Source organism: Podarcis tiliguerta (genome assembly GCF_965153285.1).
Source record: "Podarcis tiliguerta genome assembly, chromosome: 8".
Classification (NCBI taxonomy): Eukaryota; Metazoa; Chordata; class Lepidosauria; order Squamata; family Lacertidae; genus Podarcis; species Podarcis tiliguerta.
In genome coordinates, this window is record NC_139541.1 from 50,328,444 (window position 1) to 50,356,011 (window position 27,568).

Below are 27,568 nucleotides of genomic sequence, written 5' to 3' on the forward strand. Positions count from 1 at the left end.
AGCCTGAGCGATGCTACATCTTTCAGTAAAGATACCCACAAAAGGGGTGTCCACGTGAAAATGGCTCTTCTACTGAAGCCAACCCTTTGCTTAAGCATCCCAGGGAAAGCAATTGTGGGGCTGCTCTGATGTCAAGGAAAGCACAGAAAGCAGAGCTGCTTACGGGGCTGCCCCCCAGTCCTTTTCATGATCCACAGGCTCACAAGGAAGCTGCAGCAGCAAAATCCTCCAACGGCATAAACCAGGGCTGTTGACTTAGCCTGACCCTCCTCCCTCCTTTCTGCCAGATGCTGGTGGACATTTCTGAAGGAAGGGATGGGAGGAGGACAGCCGCTGCTGCAAGGATACTCTTCTTCCGGTCATCATAGGACAGGCACGGCAGGACAGCTGTCAGGATCCCCGAGGAATATGGCAGCATCACCCGGCCAGCCAGCTGGATGAATTCGCGCATCCAGCACATGGCAGTCAACTGGATTAGGTCATCTGCAGTCAAAGTGATCAGGAAACAAAAAGGTGGTTTAGCAGACTGTCTGGAAAGGGGTGGGTGAGGTACCTCTCTTTCCCCAGGAAGCCTTCCCTCCTCTTCCCTCCATCACTGCTGAACAGTGCTGCTTCTGTTCTGCTCCTGTGCTTTGTTTGCCTTGTGGTTTAATTTTAATAGTATTTGTTTCAGTTGTGATGGTTCTGGAACACACCCAAGGATCGTACGGTGAAGGGTGGGCTGGAAATACAAATAACTTACCAGAAGCCTGGCAGTGAATCACCAAGATGTTGGCCATCTCAGCAAACTTGACACTGGAAGGGTTTTTCTTGATCTCTTTCAAAAATTCACCAAGGGCCACTTCACACCTATTTGCAAGGGGGGAAAGGCAGGGGGTTTAGAAATAGGTCTTCTGCTATAGGGGAAAAAAACATGAAAAGGTGTAAAGGGAAGCAGATGCCCCTTTCTGTTCACTCTTTCTCCTCACACAGACACGAGGACAGGAGTCTGCTTGCTGGGCATCCAGCACAGGTTCCAGCCTAGAAACTTTGCTTTCTACCAAGACACTTGAACATAGAGCCCTGAAGCTGGATCACACCGAGATGGGCCCATCTCACCCAGCATCCTATTCTTCAAGTGGCCGAGCAGACTTCCCTGTGGGAAACCCTTGAGCAGGACACACAAGGCAACAGCCCCCTCCTCTCACCCAAAGCTGCTACTTTCTGTTTAAGAGTGTCAACTGGGTTGAAGCCGAAGGAAATGGTGATGCAACTAATGGAGCACTGCCCTGGAAACAAGGGGGCAAAGCCTGTGTATCAACAGCCAAGCAGTTATCCCCAGACCCAGCTCAGCACTCACATTTTACGTATCTCCTTGCCGTTGTCACCCAGGATCTGGAAGAGGCCATCTAGAATCTCTGGCAGGTAATCCAGAAGGTTGATATCTGGAACTGACTCCAGAACCAAGATCTAATTCAAGGGGAAAAGACAAACAAAAGGAAGATGATACAGAAGCACAGTGGCAAGTAGTAGCATGTGTCTCTTTAGACCTAAACTGGATTTGCCACAAGATGTCAAGTGGTGCTTTTCGGGTCCTAGAAGCAGCTTGCATAATGGGAGAGGAGGAAGGGGACAGAGAGTGGGGGTAACACCATTACAGGGGCAACCTTCAGCCAGCCCAGTCTGGCCTTTAGCAAGTGAGTTTCTAAAGGATATGGGTTGTGTTCTGGAAAATTAGATTATGTGCCAGTGGCGGACCTACATTTTGGGGGCCCTGAAGATTGAACTGTCATGGGAGCAACCAGAAACAAGATCTAGGTAGCCACTGTTATCTTCTTCAATGGGGTTGTTCCCATGACAGATCCCCACACATTCACATCTGTGCTACTGACTCTCAAACTACGGGATTGTTGAAATATATACAATAAAGCTCAACTCAAATTGGGTCTACTAGGAGCTAGGGATGCGGGTGGTGCTGTGGTCGGCGGTTCGAATCAGCGCAACAGGGTGAGTTCCTGTTGCTTTGTCCCAGCTTCTGCCAACCTAGCAGTTTGAAGCACATCAGTGCAAGTAGATAAATAGGTACCGCTGCGGTGGGAAGGTAAATGGCATTTCTATGAGCTCTGGCTTTCATCACAGTGTTCTGTTGTGCCAGAGGCGGTTTGGTCATGCTGGCCACATGACCCAGTAAGCTGTCTGTGGACAAATGCTGGCTCCCTTGGCCTGAAAAGTGAGATGAGTGCTGCACCCCATAGTCACCTTTGACTGGACTTAACTGTCCAGTGGCCCTTTACCTTACCTTACTGCTAGAACTAAAAAATTTAAGCAGTGTGGACTAAATTCACTTTTGTGGCCCCTCCAGGATTAAGGGCACTGCATCTTAAGCTTCATTTATTTAATAGTAGATCTCCCTGTTATGTACATTCACTCAAAAGAAACAAGACCCAAAAAGTCTTTGAGACACGTGGAAGATTTGCCTCACTAATCATTTAAATTTTTAGCCAGCTCCAGGTTAAAATATGCTCCCCAAAGTATTTGAGTCTGACAAGGTGGAAATCAGCCTTTGCCACTCTGAAAGGTCATTTTAGGCCACTAAGAGGCACCTCACAAAGAAGAGAGCTGGTGCCTTCAGCACCAGCAAGTCTTCACTGGTAAGGAATTCTACACCTGTAGAAAGTCTCTCAAAGGCCCTTTTCACGCAGCCAGGTCAGAGCAAGGGACTCCCTTCTACTAAACCTGCAACAGGGCTTGGAAGGAAGGTATCAGGAAGTCAGCAGCTACTGGTGACAAACTGCAAACAATTGCCAAGGAGAAACAAGAAAGGTCTTTCCACAAAGGAACTATGCATCATCTGTTACCAGCAGTTTCTAACAGAGCCATCAAGAGCAACAATATACACAGCAGCTCCAGCTGCTTCCCAAGCAGGTAACACGCACCCCTATGCTGCTGTTTATACCACCATCCATTCCAAAGTATCAGAAAACACTGAGCTGACAGTTATAAAACACACTGCTCACTTGAGATGCCAGAGAAACAAATCCCAGCATCAGACCAAAAACACTTACCCAGGAAATGATAAACTGTCGAGCATACTGGTTGTTGGAGTAGATTCTCTCACGCAGCAGTGGAATGAAGCTCACCAGATCAAAGTTGTTGCTCTCAGTCACAATGTCCTAGAAAGTCAGAGCCAATGAGCATGAGAATGAGCCTTGACTCCCTTCCTATCAGTGCTTGAACCCTACACAAAGTCCAGGACCTCTACCACTCTAGAAAGGAAAGAGAGCCTTCCAGCCATGCATAAGCTTGGAGTCTTCACCAGCCAGGAGTCTTCCAGATGTTCCGGACAACTCCCATTGGTCACAGCCAGCACAGCTGTTGGGAGCTAGAGTCCAAAATATCTGGAAGATGTCAGGTGTGCCAAAGGCTGCATTAGCTCCAGACCAACTGTCTGAATCCAAGACATTGTGGTGCTTGAAGGTCCAGCCTTTTCCTAACAGAGATGTGAGATGCTGTCCTACAATCTGCTTCATATGCTTGCTGAACACACCATGATTGCCAACACTTGCCTTTATATTCCAGTGTAAATGTATGACTTCTCAGCATTTGTAAGAGGATGATCCCTGAACATCCCCCATTTCCAAGCATTCTGCAGAGATTTAATGTCCTTAATTTTCCTTTTGAACTAATTTCCTTCTTATTGAAAAAAATCCATTTTCCAAAATCCATGCAACTACAGTTAACTTAGTTGGCAAATCTCCAGTCACCTTCATACGTATACAAATGTGAAACATTGCCAACTAAATTAAACATAGTCCCATCTGGTTTCAAAAGAGGAATCCATAAGCACATAAACACACTTGGTAACGTTGTGTTCTCGACCAGTCAACAACATTTGTATCAGGGGCATAGGTCCTGGGGTTAATTATTAAAACCAGCATTAAGTTCCTGGTTGCTGCACTCTTGGAGGCTCCATGACCAGAACCTTTCTAAGGCACAGCAGCTTAGTAAACCTAGAACTTCAGGTAATTTACTGTGTTCCAAACATGTTTTTACTCTGTTGATGTGAATGTGGTTAAAATCATGCTCATTACAACACTCTTCCCACACTTCTTTCTCCATTTCCAGTTGATCCTCAGAGTTCTGGTCATGAGGGCAATGCCCTCCGTGCTAAATTAGTTTTCATGTTTGGTATTATGACCAACAGGGATTCTGTGGAAGAGCTGGTTCCTCTTTCATTTTCTAGTTTTTTGGACTCTATGCCTTCTTTCTCATACAGAGAACAATCACGCACTGTCCAGTTTCTATAGAGGTTGTGAAGGACCAAATCTTCACAATCTTTTATTTTTTAAAAATCCTGTTTGTTTCCCTTGTCCTAGACCAAAGCCTCACACCATTTTAAATATCTGCTCTTTGTTCTCTGGGGTGCTTGAGAAGTCCTCTGGTGGCTCAGCCAGATGCCCAGGCAAATGCCAAAGCTGCTTCAGAGGTTTTACTGTATAGCTTCCCCCCCCCCTTTCCTAGGAAACTCAGATACTCTGTTTCTTCTGGAAGAGGAAGCTCGCTTTCATGTAATTCTGCTTGCTCTTCAGGGAACAACCAATCTCAGAGGACAGTGGGAACAAGGAAGGTGACCTTGGATCTCTAAAGAAGAAGGCTGGTCAGCAGCATCCGCCTTGCCTCTAGAACAAGATGGCTTGTTTCTTAGCAGTCTAGGATGCAGTGCCAGTAGCTAGAGCATCCAGCCAGAGGTGCATTATGCATGCTCAGTTTGCTTTATGAACTTGGTTTCGGTTTCCCATCTTTCCCATAAATTTCTGATTCCCTTAGAAAAATTAACAGAAGTGTTTGTCTGTGGGAGTTGGGTCCACATTCCAGTGTACTTAGTTCCAACACAGTCTCCAGCCTTCTCAGGTGCTTCATATAAAGCATGAATGGCAGGGCTACTGAGAACATGATCTGTCTCCTGGCCTGGGACCCTGGCAGACACCCAAACTCACCACTTTCTGCAAAATTACTTTTCATATTACTCATCACTTCTATCACACCCAGAAGAAAATTCTCACTTTTTTAGCACCTTTCTATATCTAAAACTTGAAAACCAGGATAGCAGATTCTACATGAGATCGCAAACAAGACTAATGCAGGAAATATGCATCCGTCCACCTGTAACCTATCCCCAGCACGTCATGAGCTGCTGTCAGCAGGAAGGACTGTACCTTCAGAAGCCGGTCCAGGAGTTCAGATCCACTTTTGACATTTGGGTCTGGATCTGCAGCAAGCTAAGAAAAACAGAGAGAGTATGTGGTGTGGCTGAGCTGTGTGCATAAGACACTAGTAGTGACTTGACCAAGAGACAACTATTTTCTGTTGGCTATTGACTCCCAGCAATGGGGCAGGGACACCACCTCCTGTCTGACAATAAACTGAGCTCCAGAAATGCCCAGAAAGTGTGCAAAGCCAGAGGCAAGCCCCCACCCACAGGTGCACACCACCATCCGAGCTATGGTTGCCGTGAGCGATCTGGAAAGCACATTCATGGACCCCTGGACCAGACTCTCTGCCAGGTTCCCAGAGCTCTTCTGCAGACATGTTAGTATTAGGAGGATGAACTGAAGGCAACAATGTAGGAGAACATTTTCCTCTAGGGGATGTTTATGGAGATCCTCAGTGCCATATCTCAGCCCCAGTTGTCCAGAATCAGCTCCCACACCTCCAAAGAGCCCCAGAGCAGGAATATACAGGACATCAGAGACCTTACATGTGTGAGACATTATTGGCCTGTCAAGAAAACCCATTACCTTGCTCAAGCCATCAAACAGCACTTTGAAGTGGGGGAGTACAGAGCCTCTGGCCACCTTCACAATGTTGTACAGGGCCTCACAGGCGTAGTACCGCAAGCGGCTGTCAGCATCATTGAAGCATGTCAGCACAGGCTCAATGAGCTCCTTCAAGTACAGCCCAGAGTCCTGCAAATCAAAACACAAGGATAAGGCGGGGGGGGGGGGGAGCCATGGACTTAAGCAGTGGCTACACCAGAGTGGAGCCCCTGCTTTCTTGCAAGTGCACCGGGGTGGGGGTGGGGCTTGGAATAGGGCCGGCAAACCTGGCTAAGAACAGAATGCCCAGGCACTGACTATAGCTGGAGTCACCAACATCATGCTTGTGGGCAACACAGATTCCTCAGGCACACAGGTGCTAAAGTCTCCATCACTTGTCTGTTTTTTTAAAAATGAGATGGGAGAGAGTTGTTGTGGAGAGTTGTGTTCTGTGAAATGAACATTTGTTGGTCCCACAACAGTTTCTTAAGTTTCCAAATGTGTCCTCAAATCCAGAAAATATGGGCATCCCAAACCTAGAGCAAAAGCTCCTTACTATGCAGCAAAGGCAAGAAAGTCCATTTTAAACAGTGAGAGGAGATGGGCCAGAATTCAGCCTCTTTTCAGGAATGTAGGAAGAGCCGTCACTCTGCTAACAAGAAGTCCCACCTCCCTTGCCTTTTCTGGCCACTGATGGGAGGGAAGGGAACCTGTTCCCTTCTGACAATGCCAAAACATCCAAAGGTGGCTCAAAACTTGGAGTTCCTTATTAGCCAAGTAATGTGTGAATAAGCCTAAATTTTACCAGGGAAAATGGAAGGAAATTGGTCAAAGGCAGCTGGAAGCAGCACACAGCTTGACTAAATGCTTTCCTACATATGAAGATGTTACTTGGAGATATTTCTTAATATTGCACCAAATCAGCATTAGAGCTTAATTATTCATAAAACTTTTTTTTGGAGATTGTGATAAATAATTTTGTAACTAATTTGGAATCCATTTTTTTAGATTTCCAAAGTCATCCATCACAGAATGTCTTCCTCCTCTGGAACAAATGTGAGGTTAGAACAGACAGCCTCTCTCCCTTCTAACAGAGGACAAGGGCTCATGTCCTCCTATGGGGTCAAAGAAACAGCAACACCACCTACCTTCCCAAGAGCAATGGAGCAGGCTGCCAGGCCAATAAGCCCCCCTTTTCGACTATGTGGGTGCTGGGAAAGTGCAAACTCCTGAGAAAGAATCTGAATCACATGCTTGATCTGAGCTGTGCTGTTCTGAGCCACAAATTCACGCACCAGCCTAAAAACAGGAGAATAAGAAGGCTGTATCATGTCTCACCAGGTCCATGTCTGGCTCCAGTTTAACATGAGGAATATATTTCTTTTAATTTAGCTGGCCATTAGCAACCTTGTATGCCCACAAATGAATCATCTATGAACAAATGGAATGGAGCCAGAAAACTGGTCCACCCTGCCCAGTTTTGCCCACTCAATATGACAAGTAGTTTTGCAAGGTGCGTGCAGGGAGAAAGGCTTGGTCTTCTCTGTGCCTGGATAAGGCCCTTCAACCATACGAACAGCAGCCTGTCTCTGTGTCAAGCCCTACTTCAGGGCTTGATCTTTATGCCTGGTATGTGGTGAGAGCGGAGAAATTCAGGATTGAGAGAAGAGGTGCAACTTCCTCAGAGCTGCTGTTTGTAGATCCCGCCCTAAACAAGCACTCCCGCCCCCGCTCAGGCCTGCTCCAAGAGAAAGAAGAGGCCCTTCGGTGACAGGATGAGCAGGAGCAGCCAACGGGCCAGCCCTTCAGCAAGGGGAGGCGGGCGCTGAGGAAAGCGCTTTGGCTCAGCGGCTGAAGCCCCGCCAATGGCACCTCAAAGCAGGGCGGGGAAAGACCCTGCCGGGCACTATTAATGCGGCTGCTGCTGCCAGTGCGGTGCGAGAAGGGCCCCCTCAGCGGCCCAAGAGCGTGAATGGAAGGCAGCCCGCTCCCCTCGCTCACTTCTCGATTTCCAGCGCCGCCACCTTCCGCTTCTCGTAGAGTTTGTCGTTCAGGGCCCGCACGATGCTCGGCGTCAGCGGAGAAAAGTCCTTCTCCGGGTTCATCGTGCCGGTCGTCCCGCCTTGCCCCGGCCTCAAGGAAGGAAGGAGTGGAGAAAGGGACGAGCGGCTCCCGAGCGCAGGAGCAGGTGGGCGGGAAGGAGGCACTGGCGCTGCTGTAGCGGAGGAGGCGCTTCCCCCCTCTCTCTCCGGCTACCAGGCGGCGGCCATCTTGGTTCAGTCACGTGAGATATCAGGTGCTTCCTGCTCCCCCCCACCCGGCGGTCTCACGTGACAAATTCCCCCGAGCCCCTTTTCTTCGTTCATGCGGTCCTCGAACCGGCTCCCGCGCGTCGCCAGCGATCAAGGCGCAGTCAGGGCGGCGCAGTCCGCCTTGAAGCTCGGGGAGGCTTCTCGCCCAGCGCCTTCGAGCGACGCCTCATCCGGATCGGCAGACGCCCCTCTGGGGCGGTGGAGCGGGATCGCCGAGCTCCAAGGGCCAGCAGCTCTCGCTGGTGGCCTGACCTAGTGTAAATCATTTTCCTGCCTTTCTGGGCTGCCTCCAACTCAATGCTGCTCATAGACCCACTGATACGGATGGCTTAAGTTAGTCGCCTTCATTCCTGTCAGCGGGTCTCGTAGACCCAGCATTGGCCACAGCACCGTTTCCCTCACTCTACTGTATAAAGTGATTGCCTTCAACAGTTTGACACTCGAATCCCACCATTCGTCCAAACAGACATTTGGGGAACCCTTTAATTTATTTTTTTTAACCATCTGGCAAATAATGCCATTGCCCCAACCCTCTGTTGCTGAGCATTGCTGTAAAGGAGGGGTGGTGAACCTGCAGCCATCCAGCTGAGGAGACTTGAGTCCCAACAACTTCTGGAAAGTGCCCACATTAGCCACCCCTGCTTAAAGCATTTCAGTCTGAAGGAACTTAAATGATGGCATGTTGAGTGAGAAACAGTCAAAATCATACTTATCCCCCATGTCCCTAAGTTTCACTTGAAAGACTGGGAGCACAACCCCCTCTACCTGTTTATTTAAAAGAAAACCTGACACTAGCACAATTGTGAGCAGTGGCAGAGATTGCGCTGCTTAATTAGGAATCAGCCACTTGTGGAAATGGCTCACTTTTCTCTATTTGGCCCTAGTATGTTGTCAGAGCCAACACTGGGGGAGGGCAGTCCTGAAGAGAGGCATGCTGGCAAATAGCACCTTGTTGGAAAGCATCTGGGTCATAAGCAAGGAGGCCCTGGTCTCCATCACTATCACCAAGAAAAGTCCTGTTATCCCCTCTGGAGTCAAATATTTCACTGGATATTTTGCCCATGCCCTTATATGTTTCTTTGCAGCCAGAAGTTCCAGAAACAGATTCTCAGGATGCCAGCTGTTCCTCTCAGCCTAACTTGCACATTTGCACAGCTGAGTCTACAGACAGGTATGTGACATTATGCACAACCCTGATGTCACAGGTCATGGTTGTTCTGCCTCTCCTACTTTCTACCATGGAGGGAACTGACAGCTGATTATTGCCATCCAAATCATCTAACTGTTTCCAGGCAACCTGAGCAGACATAATAATAATAATAATAATAATGATAATAATTTATTATTTGTACCCCACCCATCTGGCTGGGTTTCCCCAACCACTCTGGGCGGCTTCCATAGAAACAAAAAATACACTAAAATATCACACATTAAAAACTTCCCTTAAGATGTCTTCTGAATGTCAGGTAGCTGTTTATCGCTTTGACATCTGATGGGAGGGCGTTCCACAGGGCAGGGGCCACTACCGAGAAGGCCCTCTGCCTGGTTCCCTGTAGCTTTGCTTTTCGCAATGAGGGAACCGCCAGAAGGCCCTCGGCGCTGGACCTCAGCGTCCGGGCAGAACGATGGGGGTGGAAACGCTCCTTCAGGTATACTGGGCCAAGGCCGTTTAGGGCTTTAAAGGTCAACACCAGCACTTTGAATTGTGCTCGGAAACGTACTGGGAGCCATTAAGCTTTTGGTATGGCTCTATCCCTACCAGATCCCAGAATCCTGCCCGCAGCCTTGTCCTGACAAACTTTCAAGCACTTTCTTGTTTTGTTTAATAACCTTTATTCCAAAATAAAATCTTATGTAACAAGACATTCTTATCATGGGTATAAGGCAGAATCTCATTTTGCACATTTCCAGGTGATGTTTTATGCTGCTGCATTAACTTATTCAGCATATTGAACACTGGAGGAATGTTAAGGGCAGAAGGACATTCCTGGTATGGTGTGTGCTGCCCTCCTTACACAAGGAGACACTTGGTTTGTTCTGACAGAAATCTTGCATGTGGAAGCCCTGTATAACACACCCTGCTGTCCTCCGTGCCTGCCGCAAGGACAATCACAGAGGGCTTTCCTCCCCTCTCCTTCCAAAAGGTACAGAGGCATTGCCAACTTTCCCTTCTCCTAAGAAAAGCAAGGAAGATGCTTGACACAGGGGCTCAAATACCAAAAAGCAAGACAATGTGCTGACTGTCTAGCTCTCTCTCCCTCCTTATGGCAATGCTTAAATTAAACAAGACAACACAGTGGCTCTCTACAGTTTCATTTCTCAGGTGTGATACCCTTTAGATAATAAACCCAGGAGACGCCTGAGCCCAGCCCAGCTGCACGAGGACAAGAGACAACCAGCTTGCTGGTGACAGCGGCTTTGGTGCCGCTTGGGTTCCCTTCAAAGGAAACTAGGATGGTAGCTGATTTCTTAGCCTTAATAGTCTCAGTGGCCTTCACAGTGAAGGCAGAATTCTCCACAATGTAGGAGAAAGCCATGGGATGCAGGAAGACATTCTTAAAGGGAATGGATGTGCTGGTGCCAGCCCTGATCTGAATAGGCCCCTGTGGTTTAGGAGGGATTGATGTGCCACTGAGAGGGATGACGTAGTCGCCTCCTATGGCTGAGGAAAGGACAAGTGTTCCCTTGCATTCACCCAACTGACATGGCTCAAAGATTACTTCCACGCTGACCTCAGTGCCTCCTAGAGCTCCTGCAGGTGCATTGATGACTTTATCCACATGGAAGTCAGGGCAGTCAAGCTGGAAAGAGAGAAATCACAGTCTGGTTGGTCTGGTGGCTGCAGTTGTACCACAGAGCAGACAAACGTAACATTTCTTATTGACTCAAGTCTTGTCCAGAGGGTCAGAACAAACTCCAGTAAAACAGAACAAACAAACGGGGTTGCATTATTGTTGTGCTCAGGCTCAGTTACTGCTTCCTCTCCCTGGCAAAACTCCTCCTGCAATGCCTTTGGAGCAATGAAGCAATCAGCCACTAACCCCAGACAGAAGAGCACAACCCATTGTACTGGTGTGTCTCCCTGGAGAGGGGAGGGAGGGATAGAGGCGGGGGTAGGTCCCATGCACCTAGAGGCATTTCACCCTGGCAGCCTCTGAAAACTAACACAGGCATCATAAGGCAGATCTCCTTTTACCCAGAATCCTTCCTTGTGAGAAGAATCCCAACTTGGGCACAGAAGGAAACAATCTGGAGCCTGGCAGCAGCTTTTTTTATTTATAATATCCTGGAGGATGAGATATTTGTCAGAACCCAAAAGGTGAGTAGGTTCTCCACAGTAGTTTGGCCTAAATGACACAGACTGAAGTGTAGGATGGACTCTCAAAAGTGATGAGGCTTCATGTGCAACAGCAGGAAAGGCAGTAATGTACCACAGCAGGTGGGCAGCCAGGCTTTCCGCCATTTTTTCTTTCAAGACCAGAGGCCTCTTGCTTTCTCAGTTGCAAATTTGCACTGCACTGCATTGTCACATCCACCCTTGCCTTTGTGCTGCCTCAAACTTTTTCCACTTCCTCTGCAATTTTCATTTGCCTGGCAGCAAGGGGGAGACTGATAGAACTCCTTGCATCTTCTGCAAAGAAAAGTCAAAGTTTCCTCGTGGAGAACTCCTCACCTCATCCCAGTCACACACATAAACAACCATTTGACTGCTCAAGTCTCCCTATTGAGCAGGGAGAGGGACCCACAACCAGCTAGCACAGATTTCAGCTGTGTCATAGCCAAAGTCCAGATAAATTTAACAGCCCTTCCCCACCCTTGCCACTGTCTGCTGGAAGTGGGTGGCACACGCAACAGGAGGGGCACGGCTCAGGACAGCAGAGCAAATGCTTTGCAAAGAGTCAAAGAGACTTGAGAATCTCACTTCAAAACCCCACACAGCTAGTGTCACTACCTCTCACAAGTAGGATTGTTGGGATGGGATGGGAAAGAACCGTGTATGCTACCTTGAGCTGCTTGGAGGAAGGCAGGGTATAAACATCATAAAGTAAGATATGCACGTGGTCCCTGCTTCAGTCCCAGGCTGGGAAATACCTTTCTCTGCCTGCAAAAGCAGATGTTAACAGGACTGACTCAGCAGAAAGCAGCTCCAGAGGGATGTTCACATGCTTTCCAGCTAGTTGGGAAGAGAAGCTTGTTGGCACTGTGGCCAAGATGGGGTGGGAGGAAGCATTTTGCTTCTGCAGGGCCTGTAGCAAGAGCTACAATGCCACAAAGGTGTGGCAGTATCATAAGCTAGTGGAGCAGGATGATGGGAAAGTTGATTTGCCTACAAGCAAAGGCTACCATGGGTGAAAGCTCTGTGTCTGTCAACCTGGACCAGAAGTGGCATCACGGCAACTGGAATCACCTTGGTGGTGTACTCGGTCTTCTGACGGGTGTAGTTGACAAACTTGGCGAAGACGATCTGGCTGCTGCCCAGCATGGCGCAGAAGGAGAGGGCTTTCTCTGGCCGGGCTGGGGTGGCTTTCAGGATCAAGTCGTACTGGAAGGAGCCCAGCTCATTGCTATAGAGGGACAGGCGCCCAGTAACTTCTCCAGGCCTCATTGGTTGGAACTCAAACACAAGCACCCCCTGAGAAAAGAGGGGAGGGGGCAGAACAAGCAACCGGTCAAGAAGTGGAGGGGGATTTGACAGTCACTGACTGACTGGCTCCACCCAACTCCCTTTCTCTGCAAGAATGAATGTGCAGCATCCATGGCCAACACTGGGCGGCAGCAGAGAAGGGAGAGCATGTGGAAGAGCAAATTCTGGCAGGTTCAAGAGCAGGGTTGGGATAGAGGCGCCACAGCCAGTGGGTCAACCTGGAGACAGTTGAGCAGCAGGCAAGTTGATGAGGGTGGCAGGCTGGGAGGGCAGCATGGAAGGCAGGCAAGGAATGGGCAAGAGAATAGGCAGGCATAGAGAGCAAGAGAGTTAGTATGGCATAGTGGCTAAAAGTGTCAGACTAGGACTTGGGAGAGAGCCGGTCTCCCCACTTGGCCATGAAACTCACTGAGTGGCCTTGGGCCACTCACAGCCTCTCAGTCTAACCTACCTCAAATAGTTATTGTGGGGATTAAATGAGGGGGAGAACCATGTATACCACCCTAGGCTCCTTGGAGGGTAAGGTGATAATAGAGAAATCACATCTCTAGAGGCCAAATGTTCCCATTTTCAGTTGGGCTGGGTCACTTTCTGTTCTACAGAACAGTATGGACTGTTGAACAATCCTAGTAAATCCCTTTTGACAATCTAGCCAGTGACAGACAGACCAATGTCAAGGGTCCTGGCTGCCTGATGACTCTGGGAGGGGCAGGGGACAGGAGGGCGTTCCACACCTTGGAGGTGTTGGAAGCAGCAGCAGCAGCAGTGACATTTCCCTTCCTGTGAGGAGCTTGTTTTCATCTGACAGTAACTCGTGAATTGCCTCCCCTTCCTTATCATGCTGCTTTCAAAATGTGAAAAGAAAGTCAACCAGTCCTTCCTGCAGGCAGAATGCACACATGGGGAAGGAGGGAGCATCTCCACAGGAGAACACCGGAGGGAAGGTGAAAGGGTTTTTTAGAGGCCTGCCATAAGGAGACAGTGGGAGGAAAAAGAGGGTGTGTGAGGGAGCAGGAGAGAAATGGAAAAAGAGAAAGAAATACTGGATTCATCAGTGAAGGACGTATGAGGGTGAGAAGATTTGTTCCTTCAGCAACTTAAGGGTAGGACTAAAGTTATCCCAGGGATTGTGTCAGGTCTGAGCCAGGCTCCAGGCCAGACTGCAGCAGGTAGGAAATCCAGATTTACTATTATTATTATATTATATTATTATGTTATTATATTTACATACAAAGTGGAACCAAAACATTTTAGGGAAAGGAAACAATCACCCAGATGTAGTTCTGCTGACTGCCGAATGACAGCAGAGCCGTCTTGGCCATTGCTGGCTGAGGCAGTTGCAAGACCAGGCTCTTGGCCACTTCAAAGGCAAATTCATACCTCCGACTGAGCTGGGACAATGAACTGGGGGGGAATGTTGATGTCTGGCACTTTGCAGTCAGTGTTGAAGGTCACTGGGACATGGAGAGGGTTTTCAACCTTCACGGAAGATGAGGTGCTTTGCCGCACAGGGGTCATCAGCTCAATGGTGCCAAGTGGGCCACATGGGATGACCTTAAAAGTCACCAAATAGAACAGGAACTCCTGAGTCGTTTCATTGCGGAAGGTCACCTGCAGAGGTAAGGAAGTGTCAGGGTCAGGAGCTGCCATGGTGGTGACTCCATTGAAGGATGGAAATCCATTCAGGTCAGCTTTATCCCACCCACCTTTTGCCAAAACACTGCACAAAACTGAGCACCCTTGCTTTTTCCAGAAGCACTGAGCATTCAGACTGCCTAGTGCAGGGCAACTGAACTAGTGTTGGAGCTCAGCATCACTGAAACTTTGATGAATTGCAGTTCTTGCCAGCAGTGGCTGGGCTGCTCTCAGAAAAGGAGAAATGCAAAAGGGTCAGGTGACTGGAAAGGATGGCAATGAATTCTCAGCCCACACAAGACAGCAGATGTAGAGCCTGAGGGGAAATGATTCCAAAGCATTTGATATCGGAAACTTTTTCCTTTTCAGTTGTGCACCAGGGATAACCAATGTGGTACCCTCTAGATGTTTTGGACCACAACACTCATCAGCCCTAGACAGCAAAGCCAGCAGTCAGATATACTGGAAGCTACAGCTGTTTGGCACTCTTTGGAAGGAAGGGCAGGGTATAAATGTAATAAATAAAACAATAAATGGTCCACAACACCTGGGGGCACCATGTGAGCTGCCCTTCACACATTTGATACAAAATGCCTAAAAAAACCCTGCAGAACAGCCTCTTGTATGGAAATCCCAGAAAGGGGCTGATGGTGGATTAGCTGCACCCCCAAATGCTCTGCTGAGCTGGCTGTCCTTAAATCTCCACTGGTGTGGTCCCTATGAACGGGAGGGATCATTCTACTTCAGGCGCCCTCAGAAGGGCAAAGGGGATGGTGTTCAGGCTGGGTATTTACCTTGGCACTGTACATGCCTTCCCTGTAAGAGAAGAAGGTGAGCTTGTGGTCCTTCTTGGCAGCAGTAGGCACATCCACATAATCCAGGGTCTTCAGTGTGGTGGTTAGTTCCAGCCTTTCGGGCTTCAGCATATCCACTGTCACACGGAATCTGTCGGAGGAAGGAGAGTCACCACGTTCACCCTATAAATGCTCCACAGGGACTAGATGTGGAATGTTGGCTGTGGCTGTGCAGACAAAGAGAGACCACTTTCTCCCCAGCTTTATCCACTGAAGAAAAACACCCACAAGCAAATAACTGTCTTCTGTATAAGTCGCAGCTTTTCAACTTTTATTCAAGCAAGTTAAAAAATAAATAGCTTAGCCTCTTCAACTGGGTCATGGGCAGGGCCAGGTATGCAGACATTTAGCAGGAAATCATATTTATTCCAATGATATGAAAAGTTTCACTTGCTTGTTTCTACAGATTCAGCTGGTGTTAAAGGCACAGGGCAGCCATTACTACTACTACTAATTCTTGTCCAATTCCATAGCATCCTAAGTCTTTAGTTTGGGTTTTCTTGGCAGAGAAATATAATATGGACTTGCTGGAGCAATATTCAAAGGTGGGATTTGATTGATGTGACCACAGAAAGTAACAGAGAAGGAAAAGATGAAAGGAGGCTGAAAGTCCACTTGGGGACAAGGTGTTGACTTCCAACTTGGAGAAGCACTGGAGAAACACCCCCCCCCCACTGCAATTGTGAAAGGAATATATTTATTTTGCTCCTGTGGCCCATCACAAGCAGTATAGTCTTGATGGCGGCTAACCAACCTGACTCAAAAGAGTCACATTTCATTGCACAGCTGAACCATCAATCTCACCCATTTCATCGTCCTTCAATATATTTCTGCTTAGATATATCATCATCAGGCATGAAACTGGTGTGGTTAGGGGGTAGGAAGAGTTTGAGCAACATTTGGGGGTGCTCAGAACCACCTCTATGGAGACAGTGTTCATTTTATGTGGACCTCAAAGTGTCTAAGGTTAAGAAAAGCAACTGCTGGGAGCTCTGGGATGTATCGCAGTTTCCTCACATAAAATAGAAGAAAGACAGGTGGAGACTCACTCAGAGCTATACTGTTGCCCTGGATTTAGGAGGAGGAGGATGTAACAAAGTGAAAATTATTGTGCCATACAGTGCAACCAAACTGCAAAACCTAGACCACAGACTAGCCTAGCTGCTGCATCCTTCACCAGTGTTGCCCAGGTTTTTGAGGTATGCCTGGCTATAGATCCTTCCTTCCTTCCCACTTCCTGCTGTGGGAATAAGTCATAGCCTGCATGGAGCTCAACACTGGTCACTGCAGAAGTCTCAAGGCTTTCCTTGGACTGCAACCAAAGCTCACCCAACAGAGTGCAACTCTCAGCCACTGGAACTGCAGAATCCTGGGACCATGGCCTGTAACAGGTTACTGACAATGGATGCCAAGGCACACCTTGAACTGTAGAATCCTGCTTGGCACTGGATGGAACAGAAGCTGCCAGTCCCAACCCTATGACCCCCCTCCCCCGTCCCATTTACCTTTGCGGCTTATTTAGCCAATTGGAGATGGGGAGAAGTTCTGTGTAGAATGTTTTGCATGGAACTTCTCTTATGATGTTCCCAGCAGACTTTGGAGGCTCTGCAGTGCCTTGCAGGAGGTACAGCAGCCCCGTCCCATCCGGGAGGGGGAAGAAGATGGACCCCTAACAGGCAAGAGGAGAAATGAGAACCTCAAGATACACACATGACCTGACCAGATTTCTCCTGTGAAATGTGGCTGCTTTGAAAGATACTAGGAAAAGAAGATGGTCCTCAGGCCACCTGGCATTTGCAACAGAAAAACAAAACAGCTGCCTTCTGGAAATGCCACTCTCTGGAGTAAGCCCACCATGCTTAATGCAACATAGCAGAGCATCAAATGACGCTGCAGAGGTGCTTCTACAGCTAAAATACTTTTAGCTCACCTAAAGTAATGAGCCGAAGTTAGTCAGATCCATTAACTTCAATGGTTTCACTGAGTATGACTAGCATTGGATCCAACTCTTAGTTTTGTGTTCTTTTAGTTTAGTGTTATTTTATCTTTAATTTTTTTTTTTTTAATTGTAATCCTTGGCCATGAAAATCACTGGGTGACCTTAGGCCAGTCACTGCCTCTCAGCCTGACCCACTTCAAAGGACTGTTGCGAGGATTAAATGAGGGAGGAGAGAACCAAGTATGCTACCTTGAGCTCCTTGGAGAAGTAATGTGTGATATAAATGCAATAAATAAAATATTTATTTTTAATAATTACTTTAAAATAATTATTTTAAAACAATTGGCTGATAAAGGTACATGGAAACTTTGGGCTGCCAATAGTAAGTCTCCATAGAGAGAAGCCCGCAAATCTAGTCCAATTCCCTAGCAATTCTGATCTGAGACCCAAAATATCCTCTCTGCCCCCCCCCCCGGCATCTTTGCCCTTTGTTGTGCAATACCTGGTCCTTCTTGTTGTCTGAATTCATGGCAAGGGGTTTATAGGTGACTTCATACGGCTTGTTTTGCTGGTGGGCTTCTACTCTAATGAACTCTGGACCCTTCCATTGCTCCCCTTCAATGATTGGCCGCAGGGTCCATGCCTGATTGGTCTTGTTGGATAACATAATGGTCTGTGTGTGCTTTGCCCGCACCTGACATGTGAAATTCACCACCTGAAGAGTGAAAGGAGGGGACGGAGAGTGTCATAGTTTTTTCCTATATGGTCAACACACTTGAATTCTGAACATGTTCCGGGTGGTTTTATCCAAGCCTCCTTTTCTTCAGAGCTGTTTCGGTACTGGTTTTCTGAATTTCACCTTGCTAAATAATTTCCCTTCACAAAGAGGAAAAAGCTCTCCAGGGCAGCTGACTGAAGATGGGACTTACACTGGGGAAGCAAGAGTTCCAGTGCACCATCTCAAAGAAAAAAATAAATGGGTGGGACTGGAGGTGGTGGGGTTGTTGCCAGTCCTTCATAGTCTGGAGTCACTTAACCTTGGGCCCTCAGATGTTCCTGGACTCTACCTCCAATCAGCTGTAGTCAGTAGAGCCAGAAGTCAAAAGATGATGTGAGTTGTAGTTCAACAGCATCTAGAGGGCACCCAGTTGGGGAAGGCTGGCTTAGAGCTCAAGAGCCCACAAAGCACATCTTCCCCCAAGCACAAAAAGCATTTGCAACTGGTATTTTATCACTGGGGGACATTTTGAAGACATTTGAGTTGCTACATCTGTATTACTCCTTATTTGGTAATTCAGGGATAGCTACAACATGGTGTCCTCCAAATACTGCTACAATTCCCATTACCCCTGGCCATCAGCTATGCCCTCCAGATGTTTTGGGACTACAACTCCCATCACCCCTAGCTAACAGGACCAGTGGTCAGGGATGATGGGAATTGTATTCCCAAAACATCTGGAGGGCCGAGTTTGCCTATGCCTGAGCTATGCCTACTGAAGCTAAAAGGCTTCTGTAGGTTGGATACAAACAGTTTCCCCAAATAAAAAGTGTATCTTGCAGGTTATTGTGGCAAGGATGGAGATACCCACATCCAACCTTTATTTTTTAATAAACACAAAAGAACAACTAAAAGGAGAGTGCTGGGACATGGCCAAATGGGGGGAGGGGGATGGAAGGATAACTGTATTTCAGTTTTGCATGGTAGTTCAGGGAGTGCAAATCTCAGAGGTTTCACATCCAAGTCTGATCCAAACACATTAATCCTCTGTCCAAATATGCAAATACAGCTGCAGAGAGTGTTCCACAGGCTAGTCACGTGTGAGACCTGCCATCCCACGAAAACAGTCCTGTTGAGGAGGTTTTGTACCTCTTTGACCTGGGGGACTCCCACACAGCATCCGGTGAGCATGAGCTTGAGCGGTTCTCTGCCTTGGATGTGACACTGGAGGTTCTCATAGCAGATGTCCTGGCTCTGCTCACAGGGGTGGAAAGTCACTTCAAAGAAGACGTCCGTTCCTGGGGAAATGTAGCCTTCCACTGGCCTAATGGAGAAGTCTGGCTTGAAGCGCTTGGCGTCCCATTTAAATCTTTTCATGAAAAGAAAAAGAAGCATTTCAGCAGGAGGGTGAAGGACAACCCAGAAAGCCCCTTTGCTCTCGTTTCCTCCATGCTTCCTTTCTTAAGCCATTTCAAGAGGCACATTTGGAAGAGAAAGACAGGAAGCTGACCTGGGAAACCCGGGAAGACCAAACCCACTGGCTGCAGATTGCTGATCTCTAGTGCTGAGAGTTGCTGCCATGCAGGGAATTGGAGGTATTGTAATAGACACAATCTATTAGAGATACCTCCATTGGGGTTGGAAAAACACACATTTTGGATTAGCCCTTCTGAAGATGGTTGGTGCTCCACGGAAGGGCTACAGAGAGGAATTACTGAAAAGGAGTTGATGCAGCCACAACCCCCTAGTGACAAAGACAGTGGGAGGTGATGGGGGAAGGATAACAGGATTGGAAGGAGACTCAGGTGAGTGGCATTGCCCTAACAGAATCCTGGGTTACTCAAAAACGTGCAGAAGTTTTTACCACCTGAAGCTGGCCCAGTGGACATGGATTTACTGTCCTGTTTCTTCTCTGTTTTGTTTTGCCTTTGACACCTCTGGAACAAGTGAATGGCCACTTAAGCCAGGACTTGAAGGGAGGAAGACTAGCCTTGTGGAGCATAAAGGATGGTGGAGTGGGGTGGGGAGGGGAGGGAAACTCAGCCAGAAGGACTTTCTCTGTTTACCCCACACCGATGTCTCCTGTGTTCTGCATCATGATGCGGCGGGAAGCCTGGCTCCGTAGCACCACTGCTCCAAAAGGGACATGATCCTGGTCCAGACTGACTTCGATGCCCTGGCTGCAGCCTTGCACCACAAAGAGGGAGCGCAGGATCCCGTGGCACTCAAGCAGGACCTCCTCTTTGAACGGCAGGATGCGGCTCTTCGGGGCAAAAGTCATCTCCACGTGGCATGTGCCTTCTTTGGGCTTCAGGGTTATTTCATTGCATGGAGTCATGGAAAGAACCTGCCCAAGAAAGATGGGACTGAACACTCCCTGGACCAGACATTGCCCCAGATAACTCCAAGGGGCTGCTTTTCTCCAGCAAGTCTGGAGGTTTGGTGGCTAAGGTTGCCACTTTTTTCACTGGCAGAACAGCTGCATAACAGGCATATGTATGGCTTTTGCACCATGAATACGTAATTAGTGAAGGGCAAGCTCTTCCTGGATTGATTTAGAATGGACCTACCCCAAACAAATTAAACTTGGGTCCCATTCTGAGGTAACACCCTCTCATGCTCCTGATAAACAGGCCTGGAATCCCCACCTCAATGCTTCACTTTTTTCCAAACTCACTTGCAAAATGTTGCAATTAGGAGGACTTAACCTTATTCCCAGTGCAAAGATTCATGGGAGATGTAGTTCCATGGCTCTTGGTGCCCTAGTAGACCCACCAGGATCCATGGATACTTCACAGAACACTAGGATGTCTTTTCAACAACTGTTAATTGTCTGTGCTGTTCTGTAATTCATTTCCCTCTAACCTCCCTGTACTTCCTCCACATGTTAAACATATACTGTACCTGTAACTCAGGATAACAGTTCACGCATCTAATGAAGTGGACTGTAGTTCACGTCAGCTTAAGCCATAATAAATGTGTCAGTCTTGAAGATTACACAATACTCTTTGTTCTTTTCACTGCAACAATCTAGCATGGCTACCCCTCTGGAACTGGGAAAAGTAGCTCCCATGGATCCTGATGGTGCTAATGGGACATCTTTGGGAACTAAAGCTCCCAGGGGCCCTTATGCCTAGGATACTGCTATAGCTATATCCAAAGTCTAAAGGTCCAATGAAATCTTCCTGATGCAAACATAGCCATTTGGTGATCTTGGATTGGAGGCAGTGGTGTCAAGGAGGGTCAACACTGGGCTGAACTTCAGAGGGGAGATGGATTCTATCTAAAATGGGTATGAATTTTCAGAACTCTGAAATGTGATATCCAAACAAACATCTCAATTATAAACTTTGACACCCTTACTAGATAGGACAGACACTGCTACGTATTTCTCCTTATGCAGTTGTTAAAGGTCCTGCCAGATAAATGGGTAGCAATTCAATTGCCCCAGTAGAGACCAGGCTACCTGGTCTGCTAGCCAACCATTTTCAGAAATAACCAAACCACTCATATTTCTCATTTTCCTTGCTTTCCACCAGCATATGGTACTGCTTGAACATGGAGGTTCCATTTAGATCACAAGGCTAATAGAACCAGTCATAATTTCACAGGAGTGCAGTTGAAGAAAAAAATAAGTTATAACATTAGTCTGCATAAAATATACCTGAAGTTGTTCAAACCCAGTTCAAAGTGCCCGAACTGGAGCAGAGTCCAAGTTTTGCCAGAGTTCTCCCCTCCTAAGGTAACCAACTACAAAAGCCATCCAGGCTTCCCAAAGGAGAGGAAAGCCAGAAAATACATTATGTTTGGGAGGGCCCTCTTTGGTGAGAGTTTGTCTGGTTTAGCTTTGGCAGTGTTCCAGAAGCCAAATTTGACTGGTAAGACATTTTTGGTTAATGATTCTGCTATGCAATAGCATTTCTTCCTTCACTCAAAATAGAGTCAGGTGAACAATATCCAAGTCTTAACTTTTCTGAGCTAATAATGGATTGTAGCCTTACTTATTAATCTGAATTCTTTCTCAGCAATTTCGCATATGCAATCCTACAAGGGGGGGGGGTGTTTAAGCCACTGAAATTATAAATGCATCACAGTATTAAGAACACAATCCCTTATGTTAGAATGACCAGTGGTGCAGGGGGCCCAAGGCAGGAGAGTGGGGGGGGGGCTTACCTTCTGTTCCTGCAACTCTGATGCAGAGTACATGAAATTTAGGTTGAAGGTGACAAAAGTGAAACTGCGGTTCACTATCGTCACTATCTTCTTCACACTGTGCCCTGGAGGTACAGCTCCAAATTTCAGCACTTTGTTGTGAGGTTCTGCAACCTCTATCTGTGGGCAAAGAAAACACACAGTGGGGACAACTGAAATGGAGCAGGAAAAAGAGGTAAGAAAATGGTGCAGGCTAGTGTGATGAAGGGTCCATAAAACAATTAGACGTGAGGAGAAAATGACACCAAGGAGAGTGCATGAATGGCTCAAGGATGAGAAAACAACATTGTCTTTTAGGAAAAAACAGCAGGTGAGTGATTATGCTGAAAGCAGAAAAAACTCAAAAAAATTGGACCTTCATGATGTCTGGATTGCCCTGAAGAAGCTGCTGATGCTCCCTTTCAGATGCCTCAGTCCCCCTGTCTCCTTCCAAGATCTCCAGATTTCCTTCAGTGATGGAAAGTCAAACTCCTCACCATTTCCCTCTGGCCTAGCATGTCACCAAGCAGAGGTGGAGAACGTACTGGGCAACAGCTCCTGCAGTCCTTGAGCACTGGTCCTGTTGGCTGCTGGAAGTTGGGGCACAGATGATCCCCATCCCTGTCGTGAACATCTATCCTCCTTCCATTGTGAGCTTTGGATATCCCTGACTGCGATGCAATGTTGTTTCAGAAGTGCCTAATTCAACAATCTCATATTCAGCCCAGGGAGGAGACTTTCAACAGTTCTAACCACGTTGCTTTGCTCCTACCCTGTCTGCAACCACTTTCATGTCACTGTGTATTTACAAGAACTTAGTAGGCTCTGCCCCACTCTGCACATCTCAGTTAATGACCATGTCAGTGCTAACTCTTCTATCTTGATGTAAAAATTGAGAAGCAGCCTCTGCTCGTTTGGAGGATCTTTTCCTTGCTTTCAACTTAGATTTGACTGTAGAAACCCAAAAAATGCAAGGCTGAAGGAAGCCAATTCAATAAAGATAAATAAGATACAGCTCCTAAAAAAATATCCCACTTGCCTAAAGAATAACGTATTTGAACTGCATCTTATAAGAGGCACAAAAGCTGAAGTCTTAATTTGGCCTCTCTGGCTGTGGAGCCCAGAGGTCCAGGACACTCACTCAGTCTCACCTTCATCTCAATGCCCTTCCCGAAGACCTCAATATTACGCTGCAAGACCCCATTGATTTCAAAGGTGATGACCTCATGGTAGGAAATGGCCTCTCGGGGATAGAAGGTGATTGGAATCTCTGCCTTTCCTCCAGCACCCAGCACTTCAGCATGGAAGCCAACCTCGAGGTAAGCTGTGTTGGTGAACAAGCATTCCAGGCTATGAAGAGGCAGAAGAAACTATCATCAGCCTTACAGAGTGGTGGTCATTCTCTCCAGCCACAAAGCCTGCCTGAGCCCCTACTAGGTTCTAGACTTAGGTGGCACTGATACCACATTTTGAAACAGAAAGATTCTTTCTCCAAAAAGGTGCCTCTGACTCTGAAAGATGAGCAGCTTTCCAACTGTTTGACGTCTGGACCTCAAATATGACTGAAAAAAGGGATTTTTGGAATAAATATCAAGGAGTGCCAGGTTATAACTCTTTTCCTGTTTTGTAAGAGTTCTATATGTTGCTCAGAAGAAATTTATATTTAAGGTTTAGGTTAATCTTTATGTATACAATGTGACAATTTATACTTTTTACAGCACATTTTAATTGATTTACATGTGACTGATATGTTCTATGCTGATTTGCCTACCCAGTTAACTTTTTACTTAATCATTTACTTAATTATTTATTAACCTGCCTCATCATTTTATTTAATTATTTAACTTGGGTTTATAATTATTTGTATACTGTATTATTTGCTTTCTGGTTATAATATCTGTATCACTGACAGCTAAAAGTAGCAGGGTTGCCAATATAGATGGTAAAACTAATTAATTCTGTATCAACAGCCCTGTGTCATGCCGCCTATTTAATCCATGCCACTTATTTGGAATTATTAAGCTACATTTTCAAAAAGCAAATGATTGTGACAGGGGTTGAACTTCACTCCTCTCCTTTTTACCCTCTCACAGCCTCCACAATCTTCCTCTCTCCCCCCCCCCTCCATACAGTGATCAGCTCTAATGTCTGTTCCAACTCTCTGTGCTTCTGCTTTGTGCATTTTTTCTTGGGCTAATAGCTGCTCTCAGTGGAGAGATGCACAGTGCTTTGGGCTTTTGACAAACCAACGCTGTCGCCTCCACTGACAATGTTGAGGCAAGGCACTAGAACACAAGGAGCCCCTCCCAGGGCAGAGTTGGAGCAGGCAGAGAGAGAGAAGACATGATCCAAAGTGTTGTGTCACACATTCATCCCTTCCTGACTGCTAATGTGCCTGTGCAAATGGGGCAGCACACATTTGTCAACTACCACATCAGGGGTGAGGTTTATACTTTCCAAAATTGCCTTCTGCCTTCAACAAGTGAGGCAGAAAATGGAGGTTGAAACTACTAATGATACCAGCTAGCTCATCCGAAAAAGCCCATCTAAGCAGCTGGAGATCTTCTAATTGCAACCCCAACAGATGCTGCAGATTGAAAGGTTGACAGGACTGTGATGCCTCTTAAGGAGAGTCCGCTGATCTAGGTAGCGTATTGATTTGCCCTTTGCTGATGGGGCTATATAAATTCCGAAGGCAGGCATGGGACTTTGCCTGAGCAATGGTCAATTTGACCTTCCCTGCCTGTGATTCTTGGTTCTGATTCTCCCACCTTTTGCCCTCCACCCTGCTAGCTCTTTGCTCTGCCTGTAGCCCAACATCACACCACTCCTGGTGCTGTGCACCTGAATTTACCTCCTGCACATCTGGCATGGTGCTCTGTGTCTGCGAGGCACATCATCTTACCTTGCATCCTTGGCATCCTTATTCGTGACAGTCAGGATTCGTTTGGAAACAGTCATTCCACCTTGGTAGATGAAGCAGCTTCCAAACTCTACTTTGGTGAGGGAGAAATGGATGCTGGGATTCACAGCTGAGCCTTCCAGCAAACAAGTAAATGTTGGTCCATGGCTGATCTGGGAGCACAGAGAGAGGCTGCCTCAGAACTGGTCAGATTAGTTGTCAGACTAATATATACTTGGCTAATTTTATTTTTAAGACAATATCTCATTGTTCTGGGAGTTCTAAGCTTTATTTTTTTATATCCTTAGTGCAACTATTAAGTGGGTGATTTGAAACCTTCTCGTCAGACAACAGAAGAAACCCACCACCACCAACCCTGGGTCTTCCTTACCTGCAGCTTCAGCTCCACATCTTTTAAGGTGCATGGCTTCAGCGGGTGGAAGGACACCAGGACCTCTGTCCGATCCCCTGCTTCTACTACTTCGTTATTTGGAGAGATGGCAAAATATTGCTGCACTGCTTTGGCAAGGTCAAATTCCCATGAGAAGTTGAAGTTAAATTTGCCAGTATTCAGAATATAGAAATGGCACTGAGCATAATCACTGACTTGCATCTGTCCAGAGCAAAGAGAAGATGCAGCATTAATACTGTTGCAGAGCCACTGCTTGTTATAGGCTTGTCTTCCTTTGAGCTAGTGGTGCCACCCACAAAGTGGTGCCACCCACCCCTAGTTTGGATAGTCACTCCAGAAGGATACCATGGTCGATGGTATCAAAAGCTGCTGAGAGGTCAAGAATAATTAACAGGGACATGTTTCCCTTGTGTCTCTCTGGATAGAGGTCATCATACAGGGCATCCAAAGAAGTTTCTGTGCCAAAATCGGGCCTAAACCTCGATTGAAATGGATCCAGAAAATCAGTTTTTTTCCAAAAGTGCCTGAATCTGGTCTGCAACCACTCGCTCCAGAACCTTGTTCAGGAAAGGGAGATTAGCAACTGGCCGGTAGTTAGGTTTTCCGAATGCAGGGAAGGTTTCTTAAGGAATGGTTTTACCATTGCCTCCTTCAAACAGGCAGGGACCACCCCCTCTCATAAAGAGGCATTGATCACCTCCCTGGTCCAGCCAGCAGTTCTCTCCCTGTTGGTTTTTATCAGCTAAGAGGAGCAAGGATCTAGAGTGCAAGTGGTTGTCCTGACCGATCCGAGCACCTTGTCCACATCCTCAAACCTTACCAACTGAAACTCACCCAACACAACAGGACTAGACAGTGCTCTGGACATCCCATGAGATTCATCTGCTATAACAGCAGAGTCAAGGTCTTGGTCGATGCAAGTGATTTTATCCTCAAAATGCTTTGCAAACAAGTCACAGCGAGCTACCGTTGGTTCTCCAACCTCCTTTGGGCCAGCCTGTAAAAGGCCCTGTACAACCTGGAAAAGCTCTGCAGGAGGACATAACGAGGGTGCAATGGAGGCAGCAAAGTATGCTTTCTTTGCTGCCTTCACAACCACTAGGTAGGCTTGATAATGAGCCCTTACCAGTGTTCAGTTGCATTCATTCAGATCTTTCCTCCACTTGCGTTCAAGATGTCTCCCAGCTTGTTTCCTTGCCCTAAGCTCTGTAGTATACCAGGGGGCCAAACAGGCTCCATGAAGTGGGAGAGGGCAGTCACGGGTGATCGTGTCAGTAACCCAAGCCATTCAGGTGTTAAGAGTCCAATGGCACCCGTGCCCCACCTCTGCACTAGGGTCTAAGCTCCACTGAGCTCAGTTTGATTTTTTTCTCAAGTTGCATGCATAATATGAGCCTTCTGAAGTGGAAGAGAGAAGGGAATTTGTCACCACCTGGAGCATTGCCAAAGAGCATCAGAGTACATTTCTGCAAGGACCTCTCACAGTTTGTGACCCTACCTTTCCTACAAATGAATCCACAATGCTGATGCTTAGGGATCGGCCTAGCCGATCTGCTTGGGGATGTTTCTATCAACACAGCTTGCTGTTAAAGACACTGTTTCTCAAGCCATCACTATGGAAAATTCTGCAAATTGTTGATGCTTGTTGGAGTCAAGTAGCGATAAGATAATCCTGGGCTCTCACCTCTTGAAAGCTGATCCGGTGTGGCTGGTCAGGGTCCAGCTCAGTAAGCAAACCGCTACTTTCCTGACACTTCACAGACACATTCATGGTGTGGCCAGTGGCTTTGATGTTCAAACAGAGGGGCTGGCTCTTTCTTTTGACATCACAGATCAAATTGAAGTTTACCTCCCCCTCCAGGTTAGGCGTGAATAAGATGCTAATAGGAAGCCTGGTGAGAAAACACCACACATTTGGTTGGGGTTGGTTGCACTGAGAAAACTAGTCACAAGGATAACTGCATCCTGTAGGATGCTGAGCCTTTCAGCACTGAGGGCTTTTCAAGACCAGTTAACCCCCCATAAAACTGTGGAAATTTGCGTGTATATCAATGCATGCTTTGTGCTAAGCCTGTAGCCAAAATCCTTCCCTGCAATGCAGAATGTGAAGTTGCAGGGGAGAAAGGGGCCAAAGAACAAGTGCTTTACAGATAATGCCATGGGAC

General features: G+C 47.1%; 2 protein-coding genes across 3 annotated transcripts in view; both read right to left on the reverse strand.

The window, feature by feature from the left end:
• The window catches only part of VAC14 (VAC14 component of PIKFYVE complex), a 70,410-nt gene extending 62,126 nt beyond the window's left edge, over positions 1-8,284 (reverse strand). Inside the window, exons 1-8 of one of the 2 annotated variants that reach the window (XM_083454606.1) lie at positions 7,797-8,284; positions 6,944-7,094; positions 5,778-5,945; positions 5,196-5,258; positions 3,045-3,152; positions 1,340-1,449; positions 743-849; positions 349-483 (exon numbers count right to left, since the gene is read on the reverse strand). In XM_083454606.1, the coding sequence (XP_083310732.1) occupies positions 349-483; positions 743-849; positions 1,340-1,449; positions 3,045-3,152; positions 5,196-5,258; positions 5,778-5,945; positions 6,944-7,094; positions 7,797-7,900 (946 nt within the window). In that variant the 5' untranslated portion in view covers positions 7,901-8,284. The remainder of the gene's footprint in view (positions 1-348; positions 484-742; positions 850-1,339; positions 1,450-3,044; positions 3,153-5,195; positions 5,259-5,777; positions 5,946-6,943; positions 7,095-7,796) is intronic. The other variant, XM_083454607.1, reaches the window with a different exon arrangement.
• A 1,632-nt stretch (positions 8,285-9,916) lies between these two features.
• Positions 9,917-27,568, reverse strand: part of HYDIN (HYDIN axonemal central pair apparatus protein) — a 142,595-nt gene continuing 124,943 nt past the window's right edge. Inside the window, exons 74-86 of the mRNA XM_083454603.1 lie at positions 27,088-27,295; positions 25,383-25,604; positions 24,995-25,164; positions 23,241-23,439; positions 22,072-22,230; positions 19,965-20,245; positions 19,048-19,267; positions 17,683-17,895; positions 16,747-16,910; positions 15,182-15,332; positions 14,133-14,363; positions 12,516-12,740; positions 9,917-10,908 (exon numbers count right to left, since the gene is read on the reverse strand). Coding sequence (XP_083310729.1) covers positions 10,420-10,908; positions 12,516-12,740; positions 14,133-14,363; positions 15,182-15,332; positions 16,747-16,910; positions 17,683-17,895; positions 19,048-19,267; positions 19,965-20,245; positions 22,072-22,230; positions 23,241-23,439; positions 24,995-25,164; positions 25,383-25,604; positions 27,088-27,295 — 2,932 coding nt within the window. The 3' untranslated portion in view covers positions 9,917-10,419. The remainder of the gene's footprint in view (positions 10,909-12,515; positions 12,741-14,132; positions 14,364-15,181; positions 15,333-16,746; positions 16,911-17,682; positions 17,896-19,047; positions 19,268-19,964; positions 20,246-22,071; positions 22,231-23,240; positions 23,440-24,994; positions 25,165-25,382; positions 25,605-27,087; positions 27,296-27,568) is intronic.